Genomic DNA, 23,976 nt, shown 5'->3' with positions numbered 1-23,976 from the left:
GACTATTCTGGCCAGGAGAGAGCCAGGTCTATCTCCTTCTCCATAAGTACGGGCAGTGGCATATTTACCCATATGACGCACTTCCCTATCTGCTTCTTCGTTAAATTCCATCACCAGCTGTTTAATTTGCTCCGAGGCATCACCCTCCGGCTCCGCCCTCTGCCTCTCTTCCAGTTCAGAGAGCTGAGTCTCAAGGTGTTTGAGTCTCTGCCTAATCGCTTTCAGGACACCGGAGTGTTTGGCCATGGCAATCCCACGAATGCATACCTTGAATGCCTCCCAAAGCGTTTGGGCGCTGTCCACCGAGCCCACATTAGTCCCAAAGAAACTGTCAATTTCGTTTGCTATTTCACCTCGGAAAACCTCATCCAATAGGGAGTACGGGGGGAAACGCCACGTAAAGGGGGGGATTCTGTGTACCGGCGTCTCCAGAATCAGGAGGAGAGGGGAGTGATCAGACAGGGTGCGTGGCAGTATCAGGCAGTCTCTTACATTATTGGAGAGGCGGTGTGATGCTAACCAGTAATCTATTCGGGTGTGGAGTGCATGATAAGCGGAGTAGTGTGTGTATCCCCCTCTAGAATGGTGCCTACTTCGCCACACGTCCAGGAGATCCAACTGTACTAATTCAGTCCGGACCACCTCCGCAGCTGCCGACAGGGCCCGAGGGGGTCCCGCCGACCTGTCGAGATTTGGGTCCAACACCAAGTTGAAGTCCCCACCCCAGAGCAGGTTAGTGTAGTCATATGATTTGCACTTCCGGGCCAACTCTGTGTAGAAATCGGGACAATCGTAGTTCGGGCCGTATACATTTGTCACCAATAAGTCATGCCCTTTTCCACGACACCTGCATATTACATAACGACCTTCAGTGTCCGCCTCGAGGAGCGTCAGTGTGAGTTTGGAGCATGGATTGGCCCATGTGAGTGTCCCCCTTGCATGGGTAGTGAAGCCCGCCACTACACTACAACCCGCTACGCCCTTATGGGACAACATCTTGCTGGTAAGGGGCAAATGAGTCTCCTGTAGGAGAGCGAGGTCTATGCGGTGTCTGCGCAGATAGCTAAGAACCTTACGCAGTTTTCTGAAGTCTTTAAGACCCCTGACATTCCACGTCAGCACTCGCAGGTGCTCCGGGCCAGTTCCCAGTGGTGTACCAATAGCCTCAGCCATAGCCTTGCCGTGTGAAATGAGTAATGCAATAATGTCGTACCAGGCTCAGGTGACCCGGGGGGACAAATTCGAATAGGCAGTGCAGTATGTCAATGGTGGCAGCGCGCATGGCAGGATTTAACCAAATGTCATGTAGATGCGCAACAGCAGTCAAAGAAAGGAACAACATGTACCCAAGCATAATCCCCAACATCCCTCCCTCCTCCCACAGCAGACCCTCCCCAACTCGGCCTGACATGTCCCCAGCCCACCCGGCCCTCCCCAGCAACAAAGTCAACAACCCCGTGTGCTTAGCGCTCAGGGGCGACGGTAGCAAGGCAGCTCGAACTCTGTGTACAACTCCCAATTCTGCCACCCAGCTTTCGCCCCCACCCGCCCTGCACCACCCGGAAATCATCAAAACATCAACCCGTAGTCCGTTTCAGTTTTACTCCCCGGCAACTCGTGACTGCCCTCCCCCTCCCCCGCCACCCCAAATGTGATAGCCACAGTCTGACATCTTGCAAACCAGCCAGGGGCAAACAGAGCCTGTGTTAGGGAGAGTTCACAATTATCTGTCTGTACCATGGAACCCCAGCCCCACTTATCTGGCACCACGTTTCTGCAGGGATCATCCACTAGCACAGCTCCTTCCCAACTTGAAATGAAAAGACCACTTCCCGAGTCCATTGTTCTCCAGCCGTCGTGGCCCTGTTTCAGTCCTGCTCATCCATTGGGCCGCCTTCCGCCTCCTGTTGAACATTTGGTAGATCCTCTTTCCGCTCCCTCGCCCACGATTTCAAGGCCTTCTGCAACTCCGCAGGGTCAGTGAAAAAATGTGAGTGGCCCTGTCTATTCACTCTCAACTTTGCCGGGTACAACATTGCGTAATCAAGACCCATGTCTCTGAGGCGTTTCTTGTGGGGGGCGAAATGTTTCCTCGCCTCCTGTACCCTTGCTGTAAAATCCGGAAAAATGGAAATCGCAGACCCCTCGTAATGCAGGTCCCCTTTGGTTCGTGCCAACCTAAGTGCCGTGTCTCTGTCTCGGTAGTTTAATAGCTTAGCAATTACTGGCCGGGGGGGGGAACCCCGGCTTAGGTTGGGGGCCCAGCGTGCGATGTGCTCTTTCCACGACGAACATCGCGGAGAACACTCCGTCACCTAGAAGGGTAGTGAGCAGTTTCTTTACGAAGAGTTCCATCTTCCCCGTCGGTGTTGTCTCCGGAAGGCCAGTGATACGTAGGTTGCAGCGACGTGACCTGGCCTCCAAATCCTCCGTCTTGTCCTGGAGCGTTTTGATGAGTGTCTCCGCCCGCCTTCTCGCCGTGTCCAACTCCGTCTGGCCTTCCTCCACCTCCGTGATCCGCCGTTCCGCCATGTCGTGGCGTTCCGAATGCTTGTCGAGGCGTTCCGCCATGCGGTCCATTCGGTAGGACATGGCGTCTATCTTGGTCCCCAGCTCCGCGAAATTCGATTGAATATTCTGCTCCATGGAGCGGAGCATAGACTTTATGTCGGTGTCGTCCTCTCGTACTTCAACCACATTTGTCTCTGCATCACGCGGCACCGGGGGGCTTTGTACTGGCAGTCGCCTCTGTGAAAAGGGGAGCTTGCTCTGGGTCCTGTCGCCTTTCCCCATGCTTGGCGGTTTCGTGTGCTTGCTTCGCGCCACAGGTGAGAAAGCGCCAGTGACAAGAGGACTGTTCCTTCGCGGATGGGTTACACAAGGTTCCCAGCGTGTGCGCTATGAGCCAGAACACCCCCTCAGCCTCCAGCTAGCGTGCGGGGGAGGGCCACTCTTCTCAACAATGACCCAAGGCGCTACCCTCCGCCGTAACTCCGGCCTCTACCAAACAAGGAGGTGGGGTTGGTCTACCCCCCGATGAAGCATCCGATCAGACAGTGGAGGGAGTCCCAGGAGTCACCTCCGTCCCAGCAGCCAGAACTATCTCCTCGTCTCGGTAGATGCACTGTAGAGGGGGTGGGGGGAGGGGGGGCAGGCCACCTCGATCGCAGCTTCCCGCCGCTCCCACGCCCTCCTACCGTGAACGCCACTCGCTCCTGGCACTGGTGCTGCAGCCCTCCTCGGTGTCTGTTACGTTCGCGTCAGAATATGGCGGCCCGCGGCCCTCTGCGCCCCGGTGATCCAGGCTCTCCTTGTGTTGTGCGGGTGCTCTGCGGTAGCGGGCAGCCGCCTCCGGATACTTGGAGTGACGCCCTCCCCTTCCCGCCGCGTCCACTGCGGCCTGTGGCGGAAAAGGGGGGTCCGCCCGCGGGTGGCGCTCACGCTGTGGCCGCACGTCCTCTCACGCACACCGGCCAGCAGGACCACCTGAGACCGCGGTCTTGGGGCCTACTCGCCTCACCGGCAAGCAAGTGTCCAGCCGTCGAACGTGCCCAAGTTGGCTCTCCGCAGTCAGTCCGGACCGTCACCCGGGGTGCCAGCAGCAGGGTGGGTGTCGGGGGTTTCGGTAAAATTGGGTCGATGCAGGATATTTCAGGATTTCAGTGGTGGCGCCGGCGGAGCCCGGGAGCTAGGCGGCCATTCTCCGCGCTTGCTGGCCACGCCTCCAAGGCAGCTTTTAAAACCTTGAGGCGTACCCGCTTGAAAAATCTGGGGGCCCCAAACTTATATAAGAACCCTACCTGCCCATTGCCACCCTCTAATACAAGTTCCCCCAAATGTCTGCCCCCAAAAGTTTCCACCGGAGTAGAGAAGAGCATCCTTATGCCCTTGAGTTGGAAAGCCATTAGATATAAATTTATAACTGGAAGTGCCAGGCCGCCTTTCAGCAGCTTCCTTCTTAGTTTCTTCCAGGATAGCCTGGCACTTTTCGGCCCCCAGATAAAGCTGCCTATCTTCCCCTGAATCTTATTAATGCTAACCTGCTTAAAGGTGAGAGGGACCGCACAAAAAAGGAAGGTCATTTTGGGTAAAACCAACATCACCAGGTTGACCCTCCCATAGAGGGAGGTTTTTCCACCTGGCAAAGAGAAAATCTATATCTTTTTCAGTCTTTTTCCAATTGATCAAAGGTATTTTATTTAAATCCTTTACTATCTTTACTCCTAAATACCTTAACTCTTTACTTATGGGGCCGTGACTATACACCGAATTCCAACACATAATCTCGGTATTATCCGAGTTGGCCAAACTCCAACAACAGATTTTCTAGATGCGGAATAGAGATATCAGGATTTGCAGTATAGTCTATAACATCATCCGCGTACAAAGCGATTTTACATTGATATTCTCCTGACTTAAAAGGACTTATAATATTATCCTACCTAATCGCCTGCGCAAGGGCCTCAATATAAATATTGAACAAGAGGGGAGACAGGGGACACCCCTGTCTCGTTTCTGTCTGCATTTCAAAGCTAGAGGTCAGAGAGCCGTCTAGTAAGATCTTTGCCGATGCTGTTATAGTGAAGGAGAATTGAAAGGGGAAGCTACAGTGTGAGATATTTTTTTTTCTGAAGAACACTGTTGCTTCTTAGGGTTTTCTCCTTGATGATAAGTCCTGACCTTTCAATCAGGACTGGAATGCTCTTCAAAAATGCAATCGTGATAGGATTCCTCTGACTTCGGAGCATTGCAGTGAGTACATGGACAACTGGTAAGCAGGACTGCTTACCAGCTGACCCGGACCTCTGGCCTTGGAGCCATAGGTCTAGGTCCTCACTCAGGACACACCCTTTTATTGACATTTCTTAATGAATGACGTGCAATATTTGTTTGTATTATCAAATGACATCTATGAAGTTTGGGTAAAATACATCATTGCATTGCTACTAATGTAGCTTCATTATCTTGCTATCACCTTCTAGAAAGGTAAGCATGCTTCATTCTTTACCTGTTTCTAAATCTCAAGTCTTCTTAAGTAGGATGTTTAAGAGCTTTAGGCTGTGCTAGTCTTCTGCCTTATTTCCTTATGTGTTTAGTTCGACACAGACAATATTATTATAATAATAATAATAATAATAATAAGTGAGATTTATAAAGCGCCTGGTTACGCGCAAAAGGCGTGTCCCAGCGCTGTGGTGAGTGGAGTCAACAGAGTCACAGGCCGCAAGGTCAGCCCGGCTTACTGCGTGTAGAGGTGAGTCTTTAACTTCTTCCTGAAGCCAAGTTCAGATGGCTCCAGGCGAAGGTCCAGTGGCAAAGCATTCCATCTTTTCGCGGCCAGGTATCTGAAAGACCTACCTCCCATGCATGCCTTTTTTATCCTAGGGACCTTCAATAGCCCTGCACAGGAAGACCGCAGATCGCGCGCCGGTGCGTACCGGGTGATCAAACCCTGAAGCGGAGCGGGTGCCTTACCCCCAAAATGCGGTGGCATGTGCAGAGGGCCTTAAACTTGACCCTACTCCTTACTGGGAGCCAATGAAGGGCCTGAAGGGCTGTCTTAGACGCTGATCTTTTAGGGAATTTCAAGATCAGGCGAGCTGCTGCATTCAGCAGCACCTGGAGACGGCTGATGGCCTTGCCAGTGGCTCCCAGATAAAGCAGATTGCCATGATCCAGGCGCGATGTGACGAGGGCATGCACAAGCGTCCTGCGGGCTGTCGTTGGGAGGACATCTAAATCCTTCCGCAAGCTCTTCAGGACGCCGAAGCAGACCCCCACCACACGGCCTATCTGAGGCCCAAAAGAAAGATCCGCGTCAAACCACACTCCCAGGTTTTTTACTTCTTAACAGGGTGTGGGGACATCCCCTAAACAGGGTGGCCACCACGCCGATGACCAAACAGACAGCCCCCCCCACCACGAGCACCTCAGTCTTGCTGCCGTTTAACTTAAGACAATTGGTGGACATCCAGATCGCCAGTTCCTGCATGCAGGCCCTGAACCTGTCCACCGCAAGACTGGGCGCGCATGATAGGGAGATGACCAGCTGCGTGTCATCGGCGTAGGACACTATGTGCAGGCCATTATGATTGTGTTTCCATTCATTAATCCACTGTAAGCTGCTCTATGTTGTACTCTCTTTAAAATAACATATGAAATAACATGGAATATGTTGCTTACCTGTAATGCTAGTTGTGAACATTATCTTATAGTCATCTTCATAATAAACAGCACAGCCTACCTTTCCTGGATACAGTAAAGAGTATGGTTCTCACACCTACAAATTGGAACTGATGCAGCTGTATGTAGCCCAAGGCATATTAGGAGGGCTTGACCTGAGTAAACGTCGGCTCAAAAAGGGAAAGATGCCAATTTCATTAGTATTTAAATAGATTTTTTTCATGTAGGTCTTTATCAGGATCACCTCCAATTCACTGTGTTTATTCTGAAGACTTAAATATAATGAAGATATCCATGAAGCAGAATGGCTAAGACATAGATGTAACTTTTTCTTTCTTTCTGCAACAGTTTCATCCAATCCCGGGTATACATCATGATCCTTTGTAAGCTCATCTAATCACCCTCTGAACCCATGCATGCATGTCTTTGCAAGATTTTTCAAAGATGTGGCTTTTTAAATTGTCTTCACCAGGAAAGGAAGCAGAATTCTAGCACTATCTTGGAAGCAAAATTCTAGTACTACCTTGTAGTGAGCATTTTACTGTGTACCATGAGGATAAAGCACTATGAGGAATCATACTTTGCTCCTTCCTAAATATTTACCTTCCGCATCAGTCACAGAATTAACTTTTCCATAACCCTGCAAAAGCCGCTAAGAGACTCACTTTGCCTGTCAAGACTGCACTTGGAGGTTGTCTACAAAAAGTGCATTTCATTCTATACTTATTTTGGTGTACTGCAGACAATGAATTTTAGATAAGTGGCACAACAGGATGCTGTGTCCAGGTGGATTGTGGTTTGTATGACATGTTCGAGAGGGCCTCCCATTTTGTCCTAGGGACCCAGAAGTCCCTAGGACAAAATGACTTTAGTACTCGTGGATATCTTGCCTGTGCATAACTCATGGGACATGAACTTGGAAATAAGTTTATATGCCCTTTAGTCATTGACGCAGAGGTCAGGCAAGCATCACACAAACATTCTCCTTGGTGATGGAAACCCCGTTTACCCACCTTTTAATTAAACATATGCTTTAAAATCTGTCGACAATATCTTATTGGAGTCAAATAGTTATTGACCTGTATTAATAGTTCTCCAATGAATGTGTGTGCTCAAATCCAGATCAAGCCCTCATTTGCTTCTTTCATTAGAGGTTTGGGTTGCAAGATTGAATACAATTGAATGAGAGTGAAACATTAACTCAAATGGATGCTAGACCAGGTTTCTTGGTTAAAAAATCATTCTAATGCCTGGTTTGTGTGAGCTAATCTATGGTTATTATTTAATGCATGCAGCATATGCTCTTTCGGAAATTACTATGGCAGTTAAGTACTTTTGCTCGGGAACCACACTTTTTATAATCCCATCCATTACTCTCCTGCAGATGTCACAAATTGTTTAAACGACTGCTGGAGGCTATGCAATAAAGGCTGATGCAGGCTAGTAGTAGAGGAAAGCACTGGGTCGATTGTCATTCTACAATTAAAAAACTGAGCCCTAAGCCTGCTTTTCCAAAATTGTAGGCCGCACATTGCTTTATTTTCAGATACCCTACTTCACAATTAGGCAAAAATCCAAGCGGTCATAAGTAATTGCCAACAAGAATATTACACATCCTACAGAAAATGGCGCAAACACAAGAAACGTTATAGTTCACTGTACTAAACTTGCTAAACTTAGCTTCCTGAGGAAGACAAAAGGCTTCCCACCGTAAATACAAATGTCTATTTGTTGAAGAGTAGCTAAGGCTTGTCCCTTTTCTTTCTGGATAGAATTGAAGTAATGTTGTTATATCATAGCCTTTAACCATCAGTATGCCCCAAAACTGCACACCCTGTTGTAAACAAATGTCCTTATCCCTTTACGGACAATGCCTTATTACGCAACCTCATTCAGTCACACACACACCTAGATCCTATAGATATGCATTTGCTAATCCTATCATTAAGTAAAATTCCCTCTGATACCTGAAACCAATCCCAGAGAACAGTGACACTGAGGAGTGATGGGGTGACTCTGGTGATGAATGAAGAGACTCAGGATCGCCAATAGAAATTCCTTGCAGTGTTGGTTTGACACTAAGGAGTGATGAGTTGACACAAGGAAGTAATGGAATAGCATCCGGGATTGATGGGGTAACACACCGTATTAATGGATGTCCATTAAGGCATAATAATGGTACTAGGGAATGCTGATGACAATAGGAAATGTGAGTGACCATATAGACTAATAGAAGGAGACAAGGACTTGTTTGCACCACTGGGCAGACATGTAACAAACACTTTATGGATACCCTTATGTACTTTGTTTTTTTTTTACTTTTATTTATTGATTTCCAAACAAACCATACATGTTCGTCATTTACACTTACAATGGTAGCACAGCAAAAGCACAGTTAGCCCACAACTCCAAAGAGCACTCACTGGGGTATACATCGTTATTCAGTCGGGCACTATGGAGCATTTACATACAAATCAAAAATTAGCTCATAAGTTTTCAAGGAATGACATATGTTCACAGTCAATGAAGCGGTACAAAGTACTTTCAACTCATCACATCAATAAAAAGTCGCTAGCCTGGTAATGCCTATATTGTCAACCGCGGGCATATCCGGACAGTTCAGCCGTATCAGGATATGGTGCAAGCAACACAGTTCAAACAGCAACCCACCCCTCAAGGGAACGTAAATGCAATGTTAATGCTAGTGTTTAGAACTCCTCAGAATTCATTCACCTACTACCCTGTCGCAGGATCCGTCCGTGGGTGCGCTAATAGATAACACTTCAGGGGGGCCCTGATGTCCTTAGGCCTGGAAGTACTTGGTAACAGTTCCGTGTATGTACTGATCTGCTCCTGACAGTATACCAAGTCGTCAACCCAGACCTTGAACTTGGGCGCCCTTCTCCTGCCCCAGCGGCATGCCACCCTTCTTTTTGCCATCAGTAGCACGAGAGCCACATATTTGCGGTGCGCTGCATGCAGCAGTTTAACATATCCCAGCAGGGCCAGTAGTGGTGTGGGTTCAATATGAGTATCTACCATCACATTCAGGGCTTTAAAAGCATGTTTCCAGTATTCACGTATTCCCAGGCTAGATACAAGAAATCAGCGTCCGGGGACTTTATGGATATCCTTGCATTGATGCAGTGGTCTCTGGGAGTGATGGAATGATGTCTGAATGAATTACAGCAGACCGTGATAGAACAGAATTGATTATTTACATTGCAGTCTTTATTGTTATATTGTTTAGTAGTCTTTGGTCATCTACTGCTTGGGTGACTCAGGAGTACCTGGAGATGTGAAAAGTGAAGGGGGGAAACTTTAATGATTGCATACGTCTTGGAGGACTAGGCTTATGCTGCACATATGAGAAAGTTATTCCAGATTTTGGAGGTAGGTACTGAAAATGTTTAGTCACCCTTTGTAGCCAGGTCAAAAGAGTGGTGGGTTAGACCTGCAAACTCCCCTTTAGTGAATCTCTAAAGCTCTAGACAGTGTAATGATTGTCTCCAGAATGTTGTGCGGGTTATACCATAGAGACAGTTTTGCACTAATCGTATAGTTTGACAAGTAGCTGTGGTGTCTGCAAGTTGCAGTGACGAGACTGTTAGGCATCCGCTGAGTGAGCCGTTTTCACAAACCTTTGATTACTCTGACTTTCCATGTCATCTGAAAATTATGTAATATGGTTTTGAAGAGCTTTACATTTGGATCTTTGTATAATCCAAGTGGGAGTTCATGCAGATCATCCAGCTGGTGTAAGTGGAAATACCGCATTAAAACAATTTTCCCTGAGCTATTATTGAAACAATTTCTTTATGACTGCCCTTGTCTACATATGGAAAGAAAGAGAAACACCGATTTCTGACATTTGAGGCCATAGTGACAGACCACCACCTGGCAGCAATGGAATGACCCCTGACAGTTCGTGAATGGCACCAGAGAGTGATTAAACTGCAGTGTATGAAGGTATAATACCCAGACGCTGTATTTGACACTCATATTTTCAATGATCTCCGCATCATACGGATGGAAACTCATTAGTAAATCAGATGACTCCTTGGGACCACTCAAGGGCGTTCAATTATTATCAACCAAGAATAGGAAGAAAGCAACATAGTGATGAAGTGGTACCAGGGTTACCTATGAGGGACGCTGCACAGTGGTGGAATGAAACGTCAGAGTGCTGGAGTGGTACTCTCACATTTTGGAATTCCCTACTCTGATTGTTGGGGTGGCGTGACATCCAAGAGATTTTGGGTGATTCACCAGGAGTACTTGTGTGGTAATGGGGAGTACAGTGAGGGATTTTCAGGTATGGGTGATACTGAAGGTGTTAGTGAAGACTAGTCAGGAAAACGTTTGGATGGTGTACTAAAACCTGACACTGTTGGAGTCGTGTCTTACAGTGATGGTGTATTAGCTAGCAGTGCTGGTGCAAGGTTCATAAGTATTGCCCCTTCACTCTGGGGAATTTGGAATCTTAGGATTTTGGGTTGACAGCTCGGAGTATTCTAGTAACTGCCAGAATTGCAGCAAGACTGCATTGAAGAATAAGGAAAAGCAGGGTTTTTTGTGATAATGGGAAGTGACAGTACGCCAAGTTATGTTGCACTTAGTTTTGTAGATTTACCAGTGAGTGATTAAAATAAGTCCTGGTATTTTTACAAAAATACTTGAAGTGACGACCTGGAGTTTTTGAGTGGTATCAGTAAGTCAGAGTCTTGGAGTGTCACATGGGCATTAAGTGTTGGGTGGCCCTTGGGACTGATTGAGAAATCACATGTTGAACATGCAGGGAGACATTTGTAGGGTTGGGTGACAACCAGGAGTATTCACTTGCCACTATGAAACTGAGGAGTGTTTGGATTGATTTCCGGGACTGCCACAGAAGTGCTAGAGTTGCACATACGTAGTTCAGCAAATGTCAGGTCTCCTGGTGACCTCATGTTTTGAGGTGAATCTTTTCATGCAAGCTTGTGTTGCTAGACTGTAAACACAAGCTCATTTATCGCCTGTGAATTCAGTGACAGATTTCTGAAGCTTTGTATTTTTTCTTATTGCCCTTTTTTTGTTCTTTCGTATTTTACCTCCTCAGGTATTTCAGAGAAGTACGGGCTCCCCAAATATCTACTGTGATCGGCTCACAGCTGCCGTCTCCCCATCTCCTGTAGACTTGTGGCCTTATGAGGCCACTGTAGCAGCTAAAGAATGGAAGGTAACCACTAGTGTACATCACAAATATCTGCACCCCTTTCACCTGGCTGCCGCACCTCAATCTAGCTTCCTCACCTCAATCTAGCTTCCTCACTGTTCTCCAGTGTTCCATTTTACTATCAATTAACCAACTAACCTTTCTAACCTCCTCCCTTCTGCACTCACCTCCTAACTGATGACACAGAATAATTGCACATTCCTGCTTTTCCTATTAACTGCGTTCTTGGTACACGAGTGCTAATGTACTTGGCTCCCTTCAGCCTGTTGTGGTGCTGTCCAACAATAGCTTTAAGGAACGCCGTGCATGATACCTTCGAAAGTGGTCAGTGTTCTGTAGATGGTGGGCTAGCAAGATTTAGGCCCTGGCTGTAGCTGCACTCTGAGATGGCAACAACTTTTTCTTCTATGCTAGTGTCTTAAACAGCACTGTTTTCTGGTTACATAATATGTCTGTTTTAAACTGCTGCTAGGTCACTGCAGTATTGAAATGTCCATTCATAATGAACCTGTGGACAGCCTGCACCAGGCAGATGTTGGTGTTCACTAATACTAGTTGCCTTCTTGTAGACCTTCATTTTAAGCCATGCACAGCCCTTTATAACCACTCTCCGGGAAGAGGATGATTCTCAAGAGAATGCAGCGTCTTCAACTGTGAAATGGAAACCTGAAAAAAATATTTGACCAATCCAACACTGTGCAGCCTTCGAGGTAGTTTTGAGGGCTGCACTTACAGTTGGTCATTAATGAATTCAGATTTGTATTGAACTATCAAAGCTATTCTCCATTTAGCATCCCACTGGTTCTCATGGTAACAATCTGGATCTCTTGCAGCAGGTACTTTATCTACCAATAATGAGCATCTATAAAAGCTAATATTGGGTAGCCACTATTACATAAAGATTACTGACTTTTTGTGACATTGAGCAATACCCTGTCCTTTACCATTCTTGAATTTGTTTTTGTTTTTAAACACAAGTAGTCTGTAGACCAAACGGTTGTATGGGGGTGATAAACTGGTGTTCCCTGAACGCAAGGCAGTAGAATAGGATTAGTACCTTCCCTCCCAACCTCAATTGTCTCTTGTTTTTTTTTCTATCAAGATATGTGCAAAAATGACCATTTTGATCCTGAAAGGTAAAATTAGAGGGAAGAGAATAAACAAATAACGTTTAATTATTTCCTGCTTCCGAAGGAGATTCATGCAATCAAGTAGTAATCAACTGCCCTGTATTGGGCAGCGACAATATTTAAAATCAGAACATATGCACCTGTCTTGGCGCTTTTGCTAACATTCTATCCTTCCATAGATTTACATGCACAGAATTCTCCCTAGCTCCAACCTTTGAGTTCGTTTATTTCCTCTATAGTATTTGCCCATCCTAACTTAGTTTGTTAGTCCGTTCTCACTTTTGACCAGTGACTGCATGAGAGGGTTAGCCCCACTACCAGTGGCGATAACAAACAAGTTCACCACTCTACTTGTGAGAAAACCTATGTTCGGAAGTCTTGCTCTTTCATTAAAGAATTGTTGTACTGATTATAAAACTGATCAAATATTCAAAATAATGTGTATTTGCTACAGGTAGAGCTGTCCGCCAGGAAATACTACAGCAGCTGGTGAATTTGCTGGTTTTCTAGCTGAGACTCCTGTCAGTTTGCGGTCTGTGCTCTCTTTTTCAGTCGCAATATTTTTAACAGCAACAAGTTTAGAAACGTCTTGTTAACAATATATTTGACGAATGGGGGATGCAATGCTTGCCACGAAATGCCGCCACAAGTCTGAATTCCTGTTTGTGATGCTTTCATGATGCGCAAAACACGACTGGCCTTCCCGAGAAGCATTCCAGGTTCATATGCCCAAGAAATCTTTGAGAAAGTGGTCTGCTTTTTGGCATAATTCCCCAAAAAACGTCTTGACATGCCATAATAATACAGGCAGTAGTGACATTTTATATGGACTATTATTTACCATTGTATCTATTTAGATTCCTTAATTTCACAATAATTCTAGTCTGTCTTTTCCAGGTAGGTACTAAATCCTGTATTATGATGAAGAATCTGTTTTGAAGGTGCAGAGTGTAAAGATCTTGCAAACCTGGGCTGTGCACAGCAGACCTAAATACGTTTTTCAGACAGTTTATAGCTGCCCTACAGATTTAGTCAGCAAATTGGTCATACATATATTGCTTGTTATAGTGACGGAAACTATTCTAATACTCAGAAGGGTGATTGAATGCGTTAGTTGACAATATGAAGGATTAAACAGCAGTCGTCGGCTCAACATCCTGTAATTCTGGGCAAATCATGTAATCTCTCGTGCCTAAAAGAAAGAAAGAACTTGTATTTGTGTAATGTAACATGCTCATGTAAAGTGCTGATACCTTTGGATCGAATTTACGTTATTAAAAAAATGCCAATAAGGGTTAAATAGCATTTTTTTTTTTGTGTTGACATTTTTTATTAGATATTTTAAGATAAAAGTACAGATGCAAAAGATAAAGCAAAATAATAACTTTGATAAGTAAAAATAGTACAAATGAGGAGAAGTATGATACAAAATATAATAAGTATATCATATATTCCATAATCCGAAAGACAATAATAAGGAGAAGACTACAAAAGAAATGCATTAGAGAAGAAGAATAAAGGAATGAAAAAGGAAGAAGAAGGAAGAAAAAAGAAAAGAAAGAGAAAAAAGCAAAGAAAAGAATAAGCAGAGGTCCCAGAGCAACACAAGTAAACACAAAAAGAGATAAGGGAAAGGAAATGTAAAGCTGAACAATACGAGAAGAAGAACCCACGAGAAAAGAATTAAGAAGGTGGAACAATCAGAGGAGAAGAAGGAGTGGAAACAGAATCATTCTGCACAGGAGCATCCAGAAAGGGGGACCACATCTGAAGAAAAATGGAAGCTTGATCCTGTAAATTATAAATTGTACGTTCATGTAGAGCTGTTTGCATCATCGCCACCAACCACTCTTCCTGCGAAGGAGGCAAAGGAGACTTCCAGTGTCGCAGTATACAAATTTTTGCCGTGACCAGAGCCGTATGGAGAAGACGAGTTTGTGGTCTGGAAAGCTTCGGAAGGCTACGAAAATCATGCAAAATAATATTCAGAGAAGTAAGGGGTAGAGGAAGTGACATGGTATTGACCAACGTCTTCCGTACAAAAAGCCAAAAAGAGGTCGTACGAGGACATTCACAAACAATATGCGTAATATCACAACCAGAAGCTGAACACCTCCAACACAAAGTATGTGATAATAACTTAGCATGATGCAATTTGACTGGAGACCAGTGCCATTCATGCAAGATTTTAAAAACGCAAAATTTAAGACGGGCCTCACGAACTCCCTTATGTAATCCTTCCAATATTTGATCCCATTGAAGATTAGAATAGACAACCGATAGGCGAGATTGCCATTTCAACTGGAGAGCGTGCGAGAGAGGCTGTGAAAAGAGAGGATGCAAAAAAGTTTTATAAAGACCAGAAGTTATACCTTTAAGATTCCCCCATAACTGTAGGTAGGACAAAAGAGGAGATACAGATATCAAGTCAGGCGGAGGGCCTAGGTGTTTTGTAAGAGCTTGCTGAAGCTGAGTGTATTTGCAGGATTGTGTGGATGGTAGATGAAATTCCTCACATAGCTGAGAAAAAGATTTAAAAGTGTTATTATAAAACAACTGATCTATAGTCTGGATACCAGCTTCCTGCCATACGGGCCAGGACAGAGTGCGACCCCCAACACAAACGGCAGATTTAAGCCATAAAGGAGCATTGATATGGATACGTGAATTCGATTTAAGTATACGATGACTTCTCTGCCAAGATTTGAACATTGCAGATAAGATAGGATTTTTCGGGTCAGAAGAACTGACCCCTTTACCATATAGAAGGGACAAACCAAAACCAGAAGCCAATAAGTGACGTTCAAGGGGGACCCATTGAGGTATGTCTTTAGATTTAGGTAAAAAGAAGACAAGTTGCGAGAGATGAAGAGCAAGTGAGTAATGTTCTATAGAAGGGAGACCCAAACCCCCTTGTAACTGATGAGATTTTAATTTTGCAAAGGTAAGACGCGGTTTAGCCGTGCCCCAGACAAAAAGTTTAATTTTGGAGTCAATGGATCTCAGAGTGGTTAAGGGAATGTGAAAAGGAAGCATACCCAAAACATAAAGAAATCGAGGAAGAGTAACCATCTTGACCGCCTGGACCCGTCCCCATAAGGATAAGCCCAAAGACTTCCATTTATCGAAGTCTCTTTGCATTTGCGCGATTAAAGGAGTCAAATTGTCCGAAACTATATTATCCAGCCCTCTATTAATTAAAATTCCTAAATACTTAAGCTGGGATGATTGCCAATGGAAAGGGAACTCAGAAATCACATCTTTTGTTGTACCAATGGTCATGGGTAATGCCTCACTCTTATCCCAATTTATCTTGTAGCCAGAAAAGGAAGAGAAATCATTAATGATGCGGAGGAGAGTAGGAAGAGAACGGGGAAGATCAGTGAGTGTGAGGAGAATGTCGTCCGCATATAAATAGATTTTAGAGTGACTAATTGGAAGGGGGACACCTACCACATGAGTAGATTGTCGTATTGCAGCAGCTAAAGGCTCCATTGCGAGAAGAAAAAGAAGAGGGGAGAGTGGACAACCTTGACGGGTACCTCGTCTAATTGGAAACGGGGTAGATAGGAAACCGCCACAATTGACCTGAGCCAATGGGTCATCATAAAGCTGCCGCACTTTATCTATAAACTGGTCACCTAACCCAAATCTTTGCATGATAGAAAAAAGATATTCCCACTCAATGCGATCAAATGCTTTTTCAGCATCTAAAGAAAGAAGTAACGCATCGTCAGTGAGATGTTTAGCTGACCATAAAGTATGAGACAAAGTGCGTAAATGATTACGAGATGATCTACCTGGGACAAAACCTACCTGCGGGTTATGAATGAAAGAGGGTAAAACGTTACGAAGACGTGATGCAAGAATGCTAGCAAGTATCTTAACATCAGAATTTAAAAGAGATATGGGCCTATAACTACTGCATAACAAAGGATCCTTACCAGGTTTTGGTAGGACAGCTATAATGGCTTTGTTGGAAAGAGGACCAAGAGAAGACTCCTCCACTGCCTCCCCAAATGCAGCATGTAAAGTGTCGATCATATTCTGACCGGTCCATTTAAAAAATTCAGGAGGGAAACCATCATCTCCCGGAGCTTTATGGTACGGCAATGCAGCTATCGCTGAAGAGATTTCATCCTTAGTAATAACACCATCCAGTAGGGCTCTGCCCTCATCAAAGAGTTTTGGGAGATGGACTGCATCTAAAAAGTTGGACATCGCGAGTGTGTCTGTATGGGTGCTTGGAGAATAAAGAGATCTGTAGAATGAAGCGAATTCCTCAACAATTTCCTGTGGTCGAGTAAGTACGTCACCACAACTTGATTTATTAGCTGGGATGGCCATAGCGGCCTCCCTTTGCCTCAATTGCGCGGCTAATAACCGACCAGCCTTTTCCCCCTGTTCATAATGACGCCCTTTCATCTTTTGCAAAGCGTATTCGGCTTTAGAGGTAAAGAGACTATTAAGAGACATTTGCGCTTTCTCCAGTAATTTACGAGTCTGAAGGGTTGGATTGGAGATATATGATTGAGAAAGTTGGCGAATGTCATCCTCCAAAGCAGTCTGTTTAACTGCATTTTCTTTATTGCGAAGAGCGGCGTCCCGCATGAGTTGACCCCTAATTGTTGCCTTGGCCGCTGCCCAAACCATTCTCTTAGAAGAGACTGAGGTATCATTAAGAGTAAGATAATCCTGGAAATGAGATTGCAAAAGGAGTTTGCCTGCAGGAGTTCTATTCCTAGCTATATTCAAGCGCCATGGTTTACGTCCCGGTTTAGATAGACCTAAATCAAGAGATAAGAGAACAGGGGAATGGTCGGATATGGCTGCCTCTAAGATCTGGGACTGTGTAACCAATTGGACTGCCTGCTGTGAAAGAAGAAAATAATCGAGACGTGAAAAAGTACCATGCGTAGAGGAGAAAAACGTATATTCTTTGTCCTGAGGATGACTCAGCCTCCAGTGGTCAACTAGACCAGTATCAGCAAGGATGTCCCGGAAAATGGCTCTGTCTGGAGCATTAACGGTGTCAAAGCAACCGGTTCTGTCCAGAGCAGGATCAAGTGCCAGATTCCAGTCTCCTCCAATGAGAAACTGGGAGGCATTGATTTCCGTGAAAAGGCGGTTCAGACGGAGAAAAAACTGTTTTTTGGAGCCTAAAGGGGCATAAATAGAACCAAGGCAAATGAAAGAGTTCCCAAGCTTCAATTTGACAAACACATAACGACCTTCCGGGTCAGACCATGTTTTGAGAATTGTGAAGGGAAGTGATTTTCGAAGAAGTATGGCTACCCCGCACTTACGGACAGGGTTAGGGTTGGTGGGATCATGCTTGGAGACACTACTATGAATCACTTTACCGACCCAATCTCTGCTGAGCTTACTAGACTCAATATCATCTAGGTGCGTCTCCTGCAATAAGGCAACGTCTACATGTTTAGAACGTAGGTAAGTTAGTACTTTTTTACGCCTGATATAATGAGTGAGGCCATGAATGTTCCAGGAAATCACTGACAGTGAATTAAGAGAGGACATGATAATAGAAGTAAGAAGATAAAAAGAAAGGAAAGGAAGCAATTGGACAGAAAATAGAAAAGAAAAATGTTGCACTGGGAGGCAAGAGACAAAGTGAGTCGAAGAAGAGGAAAACTAATAAAATGGAAAAGAAGAAAAGAAAAAGAAAGGAAGAGAGAAGGAAAAGAAAATACAAAAGTAGTTTAGAGAAGCAAAGCAAGTATCTAAAAGATACAAAGCAGGTGGAAACAAAAGAAAATCAATAAAATAGGAAAAGAGAAGAGAACCTGAGACTGTTATCTACGGGTCTGGGCGCACTGAAAGCAGCGCCAGGGGGTAACCGGACCCCTCCGAAGAAAAAAGAATGGGGATCTAAAGAGCAAAGGATAATATGGAATATACGAGACATAATCGAGCAGGGTAACATTAGCAAAAATCATACAAAACATTTAATACCATCATGAAACCCAGTGAATGAATAAAGAGAATGATGAAATGCATGGTAGAGTTACTGTACAATAAATAATAGCTTGATAAGGAAAGAAAAGAAGACTAAAGAAGGTGAAGTAAATGAAGGAATCCCCATAGCATACAGTAAAGGAGACAAATAAGATATAATAAGGAAACATGGGAAATAATGTATGGGAAGGAACATAGCCGAGAGTGCAAGATAGAGAAAGAGAGAGAGAATAAGTAAACAAAAGAATAAAAGCATCCATAAGAAAACATGAGAACGTGAATAGAGACAGCATAAGCATAAATGAGTAGAACAATATAATAAAATTACATTATGTCAAAACCCAAGTATCTAACAAGGCTAATGAACTGTGTGAATCTAAACACAATAACCACAACATGGAGAAGGGCAGGAACAGAAAGCGAGCCCCGCATGAAAAAAAATAATGCATGTGCAACATATAATGAGCGAAACCGAGAATGAGTAAATACAGCAAATTTTTTGTCAGAAATTCACAGGATAACAATAAGAGATAGAGCACAAAATAAAACAGTGCCACAGTGCGCATATTGTATAATACTAGAGATCCACAGGCAATTAAGAAAACAGGTAAAACATCAGATAATAGGAATTATCCTAATCTATAAGATAGCAAAAATGCAACAAAGTAGAAAAATCAGTCAGCACCTGAAGGCTGTTTAAGAGGTGACCTAGACTTGTTCCTTTGTGACATGTTAGTTAGGGAGGAAACTGAATGCAATGCCGAGGCCTTATCATCCTGAGAGCGAGGCAGACGTGTGATATCCCTGCCACGTTGCCGAGGGTCATTAGAGGGTCTCAAAGGAGATGCTGTAGGACCTGTAGACGACGTCTTGGACTGAGAGGTCTGAACACAGGAGGAAGATTGAGTGTCCATATCATCATTCGTGATGGAATCCAAAAATTGCTGAAGAAGAGCAGGATCGTAGAAGTCTTTGGAGTCGCCATTCCTGGTTATGCAAAAACGTGCGGGTTCGAATAGGCCATATTTGATGTCCATTCTGCGCAATTGAGGCCGTAGAGAGAGGTACGCCTTCCTTCTTTCATTTGTCTCTTTGGAGAAGTCCGCCGCCGTATGAATAGTATGACCTTGGAATAGGAAGGGGCCACGTGAATGAGCCATTGACAAGATCTGTCGAGTGTGCTCATGTCAAAGAAAGCAAGCAATAATTGGTCTAGGTCGAGCAGAAGCATCAGAACGTGGAGGCCCTAGTCTATGAGCACGTTGTATTTCAAGAGGAGGAGTAAAGGAAATACCAGTCAGCATAGGAAGAGTCTCACATAGAAAAAGCTTCATGTCTTGCTTTTCAACATTTTCCGGAAAACCAAAAAATCGAATATTGTCTCTGCGGCTGCGTTCCTCCAAATCAATAATTTTACTATGCTAAAAGAGGAGATCTTGTTCTGAGCCGTGGACAGTATCCCGACGGGTTTCCATATCTGATATCTTAGAGTCAATAGCATCAATCCGTGTATGGAAGGTAGTAAACTCAGCACGAATAGACTTAGTCTAAGTAGCCAAGGACGTCATTGTGATGCCCAGCCCCTCCAGTCTGCAATTGACACCAGAAAGCTTCAGCAGGATACGTTGCATAGTATCTGACAATGACTTGTCGCTCTGAGATGATGCAGCTGACGATGTGGGGGGCGATGCGGAGCCAGTTCCTTTCACCAGAGCATTTGAATTTTGTTTCACCACTTTAGTAAAAAGCGGCGGTTTGGGACCGCGACCCCCATTTCTGTTATTGGACATTGCAGCGCACCGTTGTAGGGAAGGTCTACAAAAACGGATTGATAAGGTATTTGAGTGTGAAGCAATGGTGAGACCAAGAGAACAGCAAATAATTAAATGCAAGGAATTATATGCAAAAAAGCAGCGACCATCATGTGTAATAAAGCGAAAAATGCAACAAATTGAGGAAGCACTATGGCGTTACCACAAAATAACAAGCAGTAAAGAATGAAAAAAGGTTCAAAGGGAGAGCAAAATGCTTTGCACACCAAAAAGCCCCCCCTCCTGTTGAAGAAAAGCAGGTGAGTACAGTGAAATAATAAAGCAGCAGGGCATTCATCTAGGGCTATGTCAGAGAAAAACAATTCACATGAATTAATGATATATAGCAATGATTGTAAATGAAGATTCAGCCCTTTTTCAGTTACCCTCCCTCTTCTCCCTCCTTTAGAAGTGGGACTGGCAAAGCGTCGCAGTAGAGAAATAGGAGGTCACATTGAAAAGAAGTGAGAAGACTGATAGAGTCAAGTAACTCTGACCCAAATGTCATATATGCCTCCTAAAGCGACTGGATGAGAGTGCCAAAGCAAGCAAGTTATAGTCAAGGTGGAAGATGGAGCAGCAGTCCTGCAAATAAATCTGCATGCAGTATTAATGCTGACTTTTCTAAGAGTATTCATAGCTTACTGCTGCATATAGGAGCAATGTTTAATAAACAAGAAGATATGTAACTGTAGCCTTGCAAGCAGTGCTATTTCACCTTGGCATTTGCTCACATGTGACTAGAGAGAAAAGTTTGTCCATCTTACAAATGACATCTCTTCTTTTTCATAATGCCTTTATCAATAAAGTTTCTGGCAGCTGCTGGAAAAACCAGTTAATGAAATCCTGAGGTGGGCGCAGCTTACTGTAAAATGCAGGCAGAAGTATGAAAGAAAGCAGCCTGTAGTCACGGTGAAGCGCGCCCCCACCGTCTGATGGGGCGCGGCCTACTACGCGAAGAGGCGCGGTCCTGTAGTGTCAAGGATGCCGCCCTCGCTGAGGAGAGGCGCGGCGTCGGATGCGCGCGAACACCGCAGTGCGCGTTACAGGATCGGCCGGCTCACCGTCATTCGGCTAATTCAGGAACGGGAGCCGTCAGCCAGAAAGGAAAAGCACCGCGGCAATCGTCATGGGTCACCAAAGGCTGCCATCACCCAAAAGAGGACCCACATGAGCAGGTAGGGGAAGGAGGCTCGTCAGGGGTCCGTCCCTCGGCGGAGCTCTCCTAACAGGCGGCCATCTTCCTGCGTGGCCAGACCACACCCCCGTTAAATAGCATTTTAACCCTGCACGAGCAAGGGACGGGTGCTAATTGATATTAATTCATCTGTACTTGGTCCATGTGCCCACAAAGAAAAGGAAGTGATGCCTCGCATATTCTGCCAAATTAGAAGGCAGCAATGAAGAATGATTTTGATACTAAGGAATAGTAAGTAATGGGCGGGCTAAAAGCCCCTTCTTAAAGGTTTTTGGCCCAATAGATTGTCACCATTGCATCAGTGCATGCACGCTGCCTGCAGGCAAGACCTAAAAATGGCATTGTATGAACCATGCATAGAGTGCAATATGCTATTACCATTGTTGAAAGGGCCAGGGGCCTTATGACCCACTCAAGGCTTTGCCTCGTGTGCACAGTATGTATGTAAGTATGCATATGTGTGTATATATATATATATATATATATATATATATATATATACACAAGGCTCGCTGCCGTCACGAGAAGTAGGGGAGCAGCGTTTAGTGTTGTATATGCTGCCAAACACTGTAAATGCCGCTCCCCTATCTCTAGTGACGGCGGCGAGGAGGCAAGCCTCAAAAAAAAAAACGCTGTATCTCCATGTTCAAGGTAACAGCAAGCAGTGGACACCAATTGCTTTCAGGCAGTGATTTATTTCAACCAAGTTGGTTTGCCTTATTTGACATAAATCACTGCCTGAAAGCAATTGGTGTGTGCGGCTTGCTGTTACCTTGAACAAGGAGATACGGTGTTTTGTTTATATATATATATATATATATATATATATATATATATATATAATGGCTTTGCCAATGCTTGTTGTTGTTTGGTGTAAATTCATTCATCTGTTTTCACGAAATTAGCATTTAAAGAGGGGCTCTGGTTGGGCATGATGCTCAGTAAAAATTACATATATCTAGATGGTTGGTCTCGTGAGAGTCTCTGGGTACCAACATAAAAAAACAAGCATTAGAAATGCAATCGGGCTCGGATTTATTTGAGTTTGAGCTAATGGCATTGTAAATGCCAATGTCTTTTTGCCATGTGTTATGGAGTGTGTGCATGTGGTGTGTAGTGGAAGTATGTTGGTTGAATTGTAATTTTACCAATGGTGGCATGCTGTGCTTTATATGAATATGTTTAAAAGTAAAGTGTACCATACTGCGATTGCTTGGTGGAAAAGTGCACTGCCGGCTGGAGGTGTGTGTGCCTGGTGGAAGGGTGCACTGACGGCTGGTGGGTGTGTGCTTGGTAAAAGCGTGCACAGATGGATGATGGCTGTTGGTGTTTGTGCATGGTGAAAGCATTCATTGACGGCTGGGGGTGTGTTGTTGTGTGTGTTGTTTTCTGTGTGCTGGTGAGTGTGTGCTGGTGAGTCTGTGGGGGTGAGCCTGGGGAGTGAGTGTGGTGGTGAGTGTGTTGTGTTGAGTGGTGACAAGTGTGTGGTGTTGAGAGACTGAGGTGTGTGGTTTGTGTGTGCGTTATGTGTGTGTGGTGTATGTGTGTGTGGTGTTTTCTGCACACTCACACACTGCCCCGTAACATTCACACACTGCTCACCCGCACACTCCCAATGTCACCCTGCATAGTCACACACTGTCACATAGTCACACACTCAGCAGCACACAGCACTCAACAGCACTCTGCCCTCAACAGCACTCTGCCCTCAACAGCACTCTGCAATCAACAGCACTCAACAGCACTCTGCCCTCAACAGTACACAGCACTCTGCCCTCAACAGCACACAGCACTCTGCCCTCAACAGCACACAGCACTCTGCCCTCAACAGCACACAGCACTCGGCCCTCAACAGCACACAGCACTCTGCCCTCAACAGCACACAGCACTCGGCCCTCAACAGCACACAGCACTCAACAGCACACAGCACTTTGCCCTCAACAGCACACAGCACTCTGCCCTCAACAGCACACATCACTCGGCCCTCAACAGCACACAGCACTCAACAGCACACAGCACTTTGCCCTCAACAGCACACAGCACTCTGCCCTCAACAGCACACAGCACTCTGCCCTCAACAGCACACATCACTCTGCCCTCAACAGCACACAGCACTCAACAACACACAGCACTGCACTCAACAGCACTCTGCCCTCAACAGCACTCTGTCCGCAACAGCACTCTGCCCTCAACAGCCCTCTGCCCTCAACAGCACTCTGCCCTCAACAGCACTTAACAGCACTCTGCCCTCAACAGCATTCTGCACTCTGCACTCAACAGGATTCTGCACTCTGCACTCTGCAGCATTCTGCACTCTGCACTCAACAGCACTCTGCACTCAACAACACTCTGCACTCAACAGCACTCTGCACTCAACAGCACTCTGCACTCAACAGCACTCAACAGCACACTGCACTCAACAGCACTCTGCATTCAACAGCACTCTGCACTCTGCACTCAACA

The 23,976-nt window shown here is 45.1% G+C and overlaps 1 protein-coding gene across 2 annotated transcripts in view; it reads left to right on the top strand.

Moving 5' to 3' along the window:
* The window catches only part of SRCIN1 (SRC kinase signaling inhibitor 1), an 808,310-nt gene that overhangs the window by 669,687 nt on the left and 114,647 nt on the right, over positions 1-23,976 (top strand). For both annotated transcript variants that reach the window (XM_078645611.1, XM_078645612.1), the window contains exon 18: positions 11,282-11,401. In XM_078645611.1, the coding sequence (XP_078501737.1) occupies positions 11,282-11,401 (120 nt within the window). The remainder of the gene's footprint in view (positions 1-11,281; positions 11,402-23,976) is intronic.

The sequence above is a fragment of the Lissotriton helveticus genome, chromosome 5_1 (genome assembly GCF_964261635.1).
Source record: "Lissotriton helveticus chromosome 5_1, aLisHel1.1, whole genome shotgun sequence".
Lineage (NCBI taxonomy): Eukaryota > Metazoa > Chordata > Amphibia > Caudata > Salamandridae > Lissotriton > Lissotriton helveticus.
Note: the sequence above shows the minus strand (reverse complement) of the source record. Positions and strands in the feature narration are given on the sequence as shown.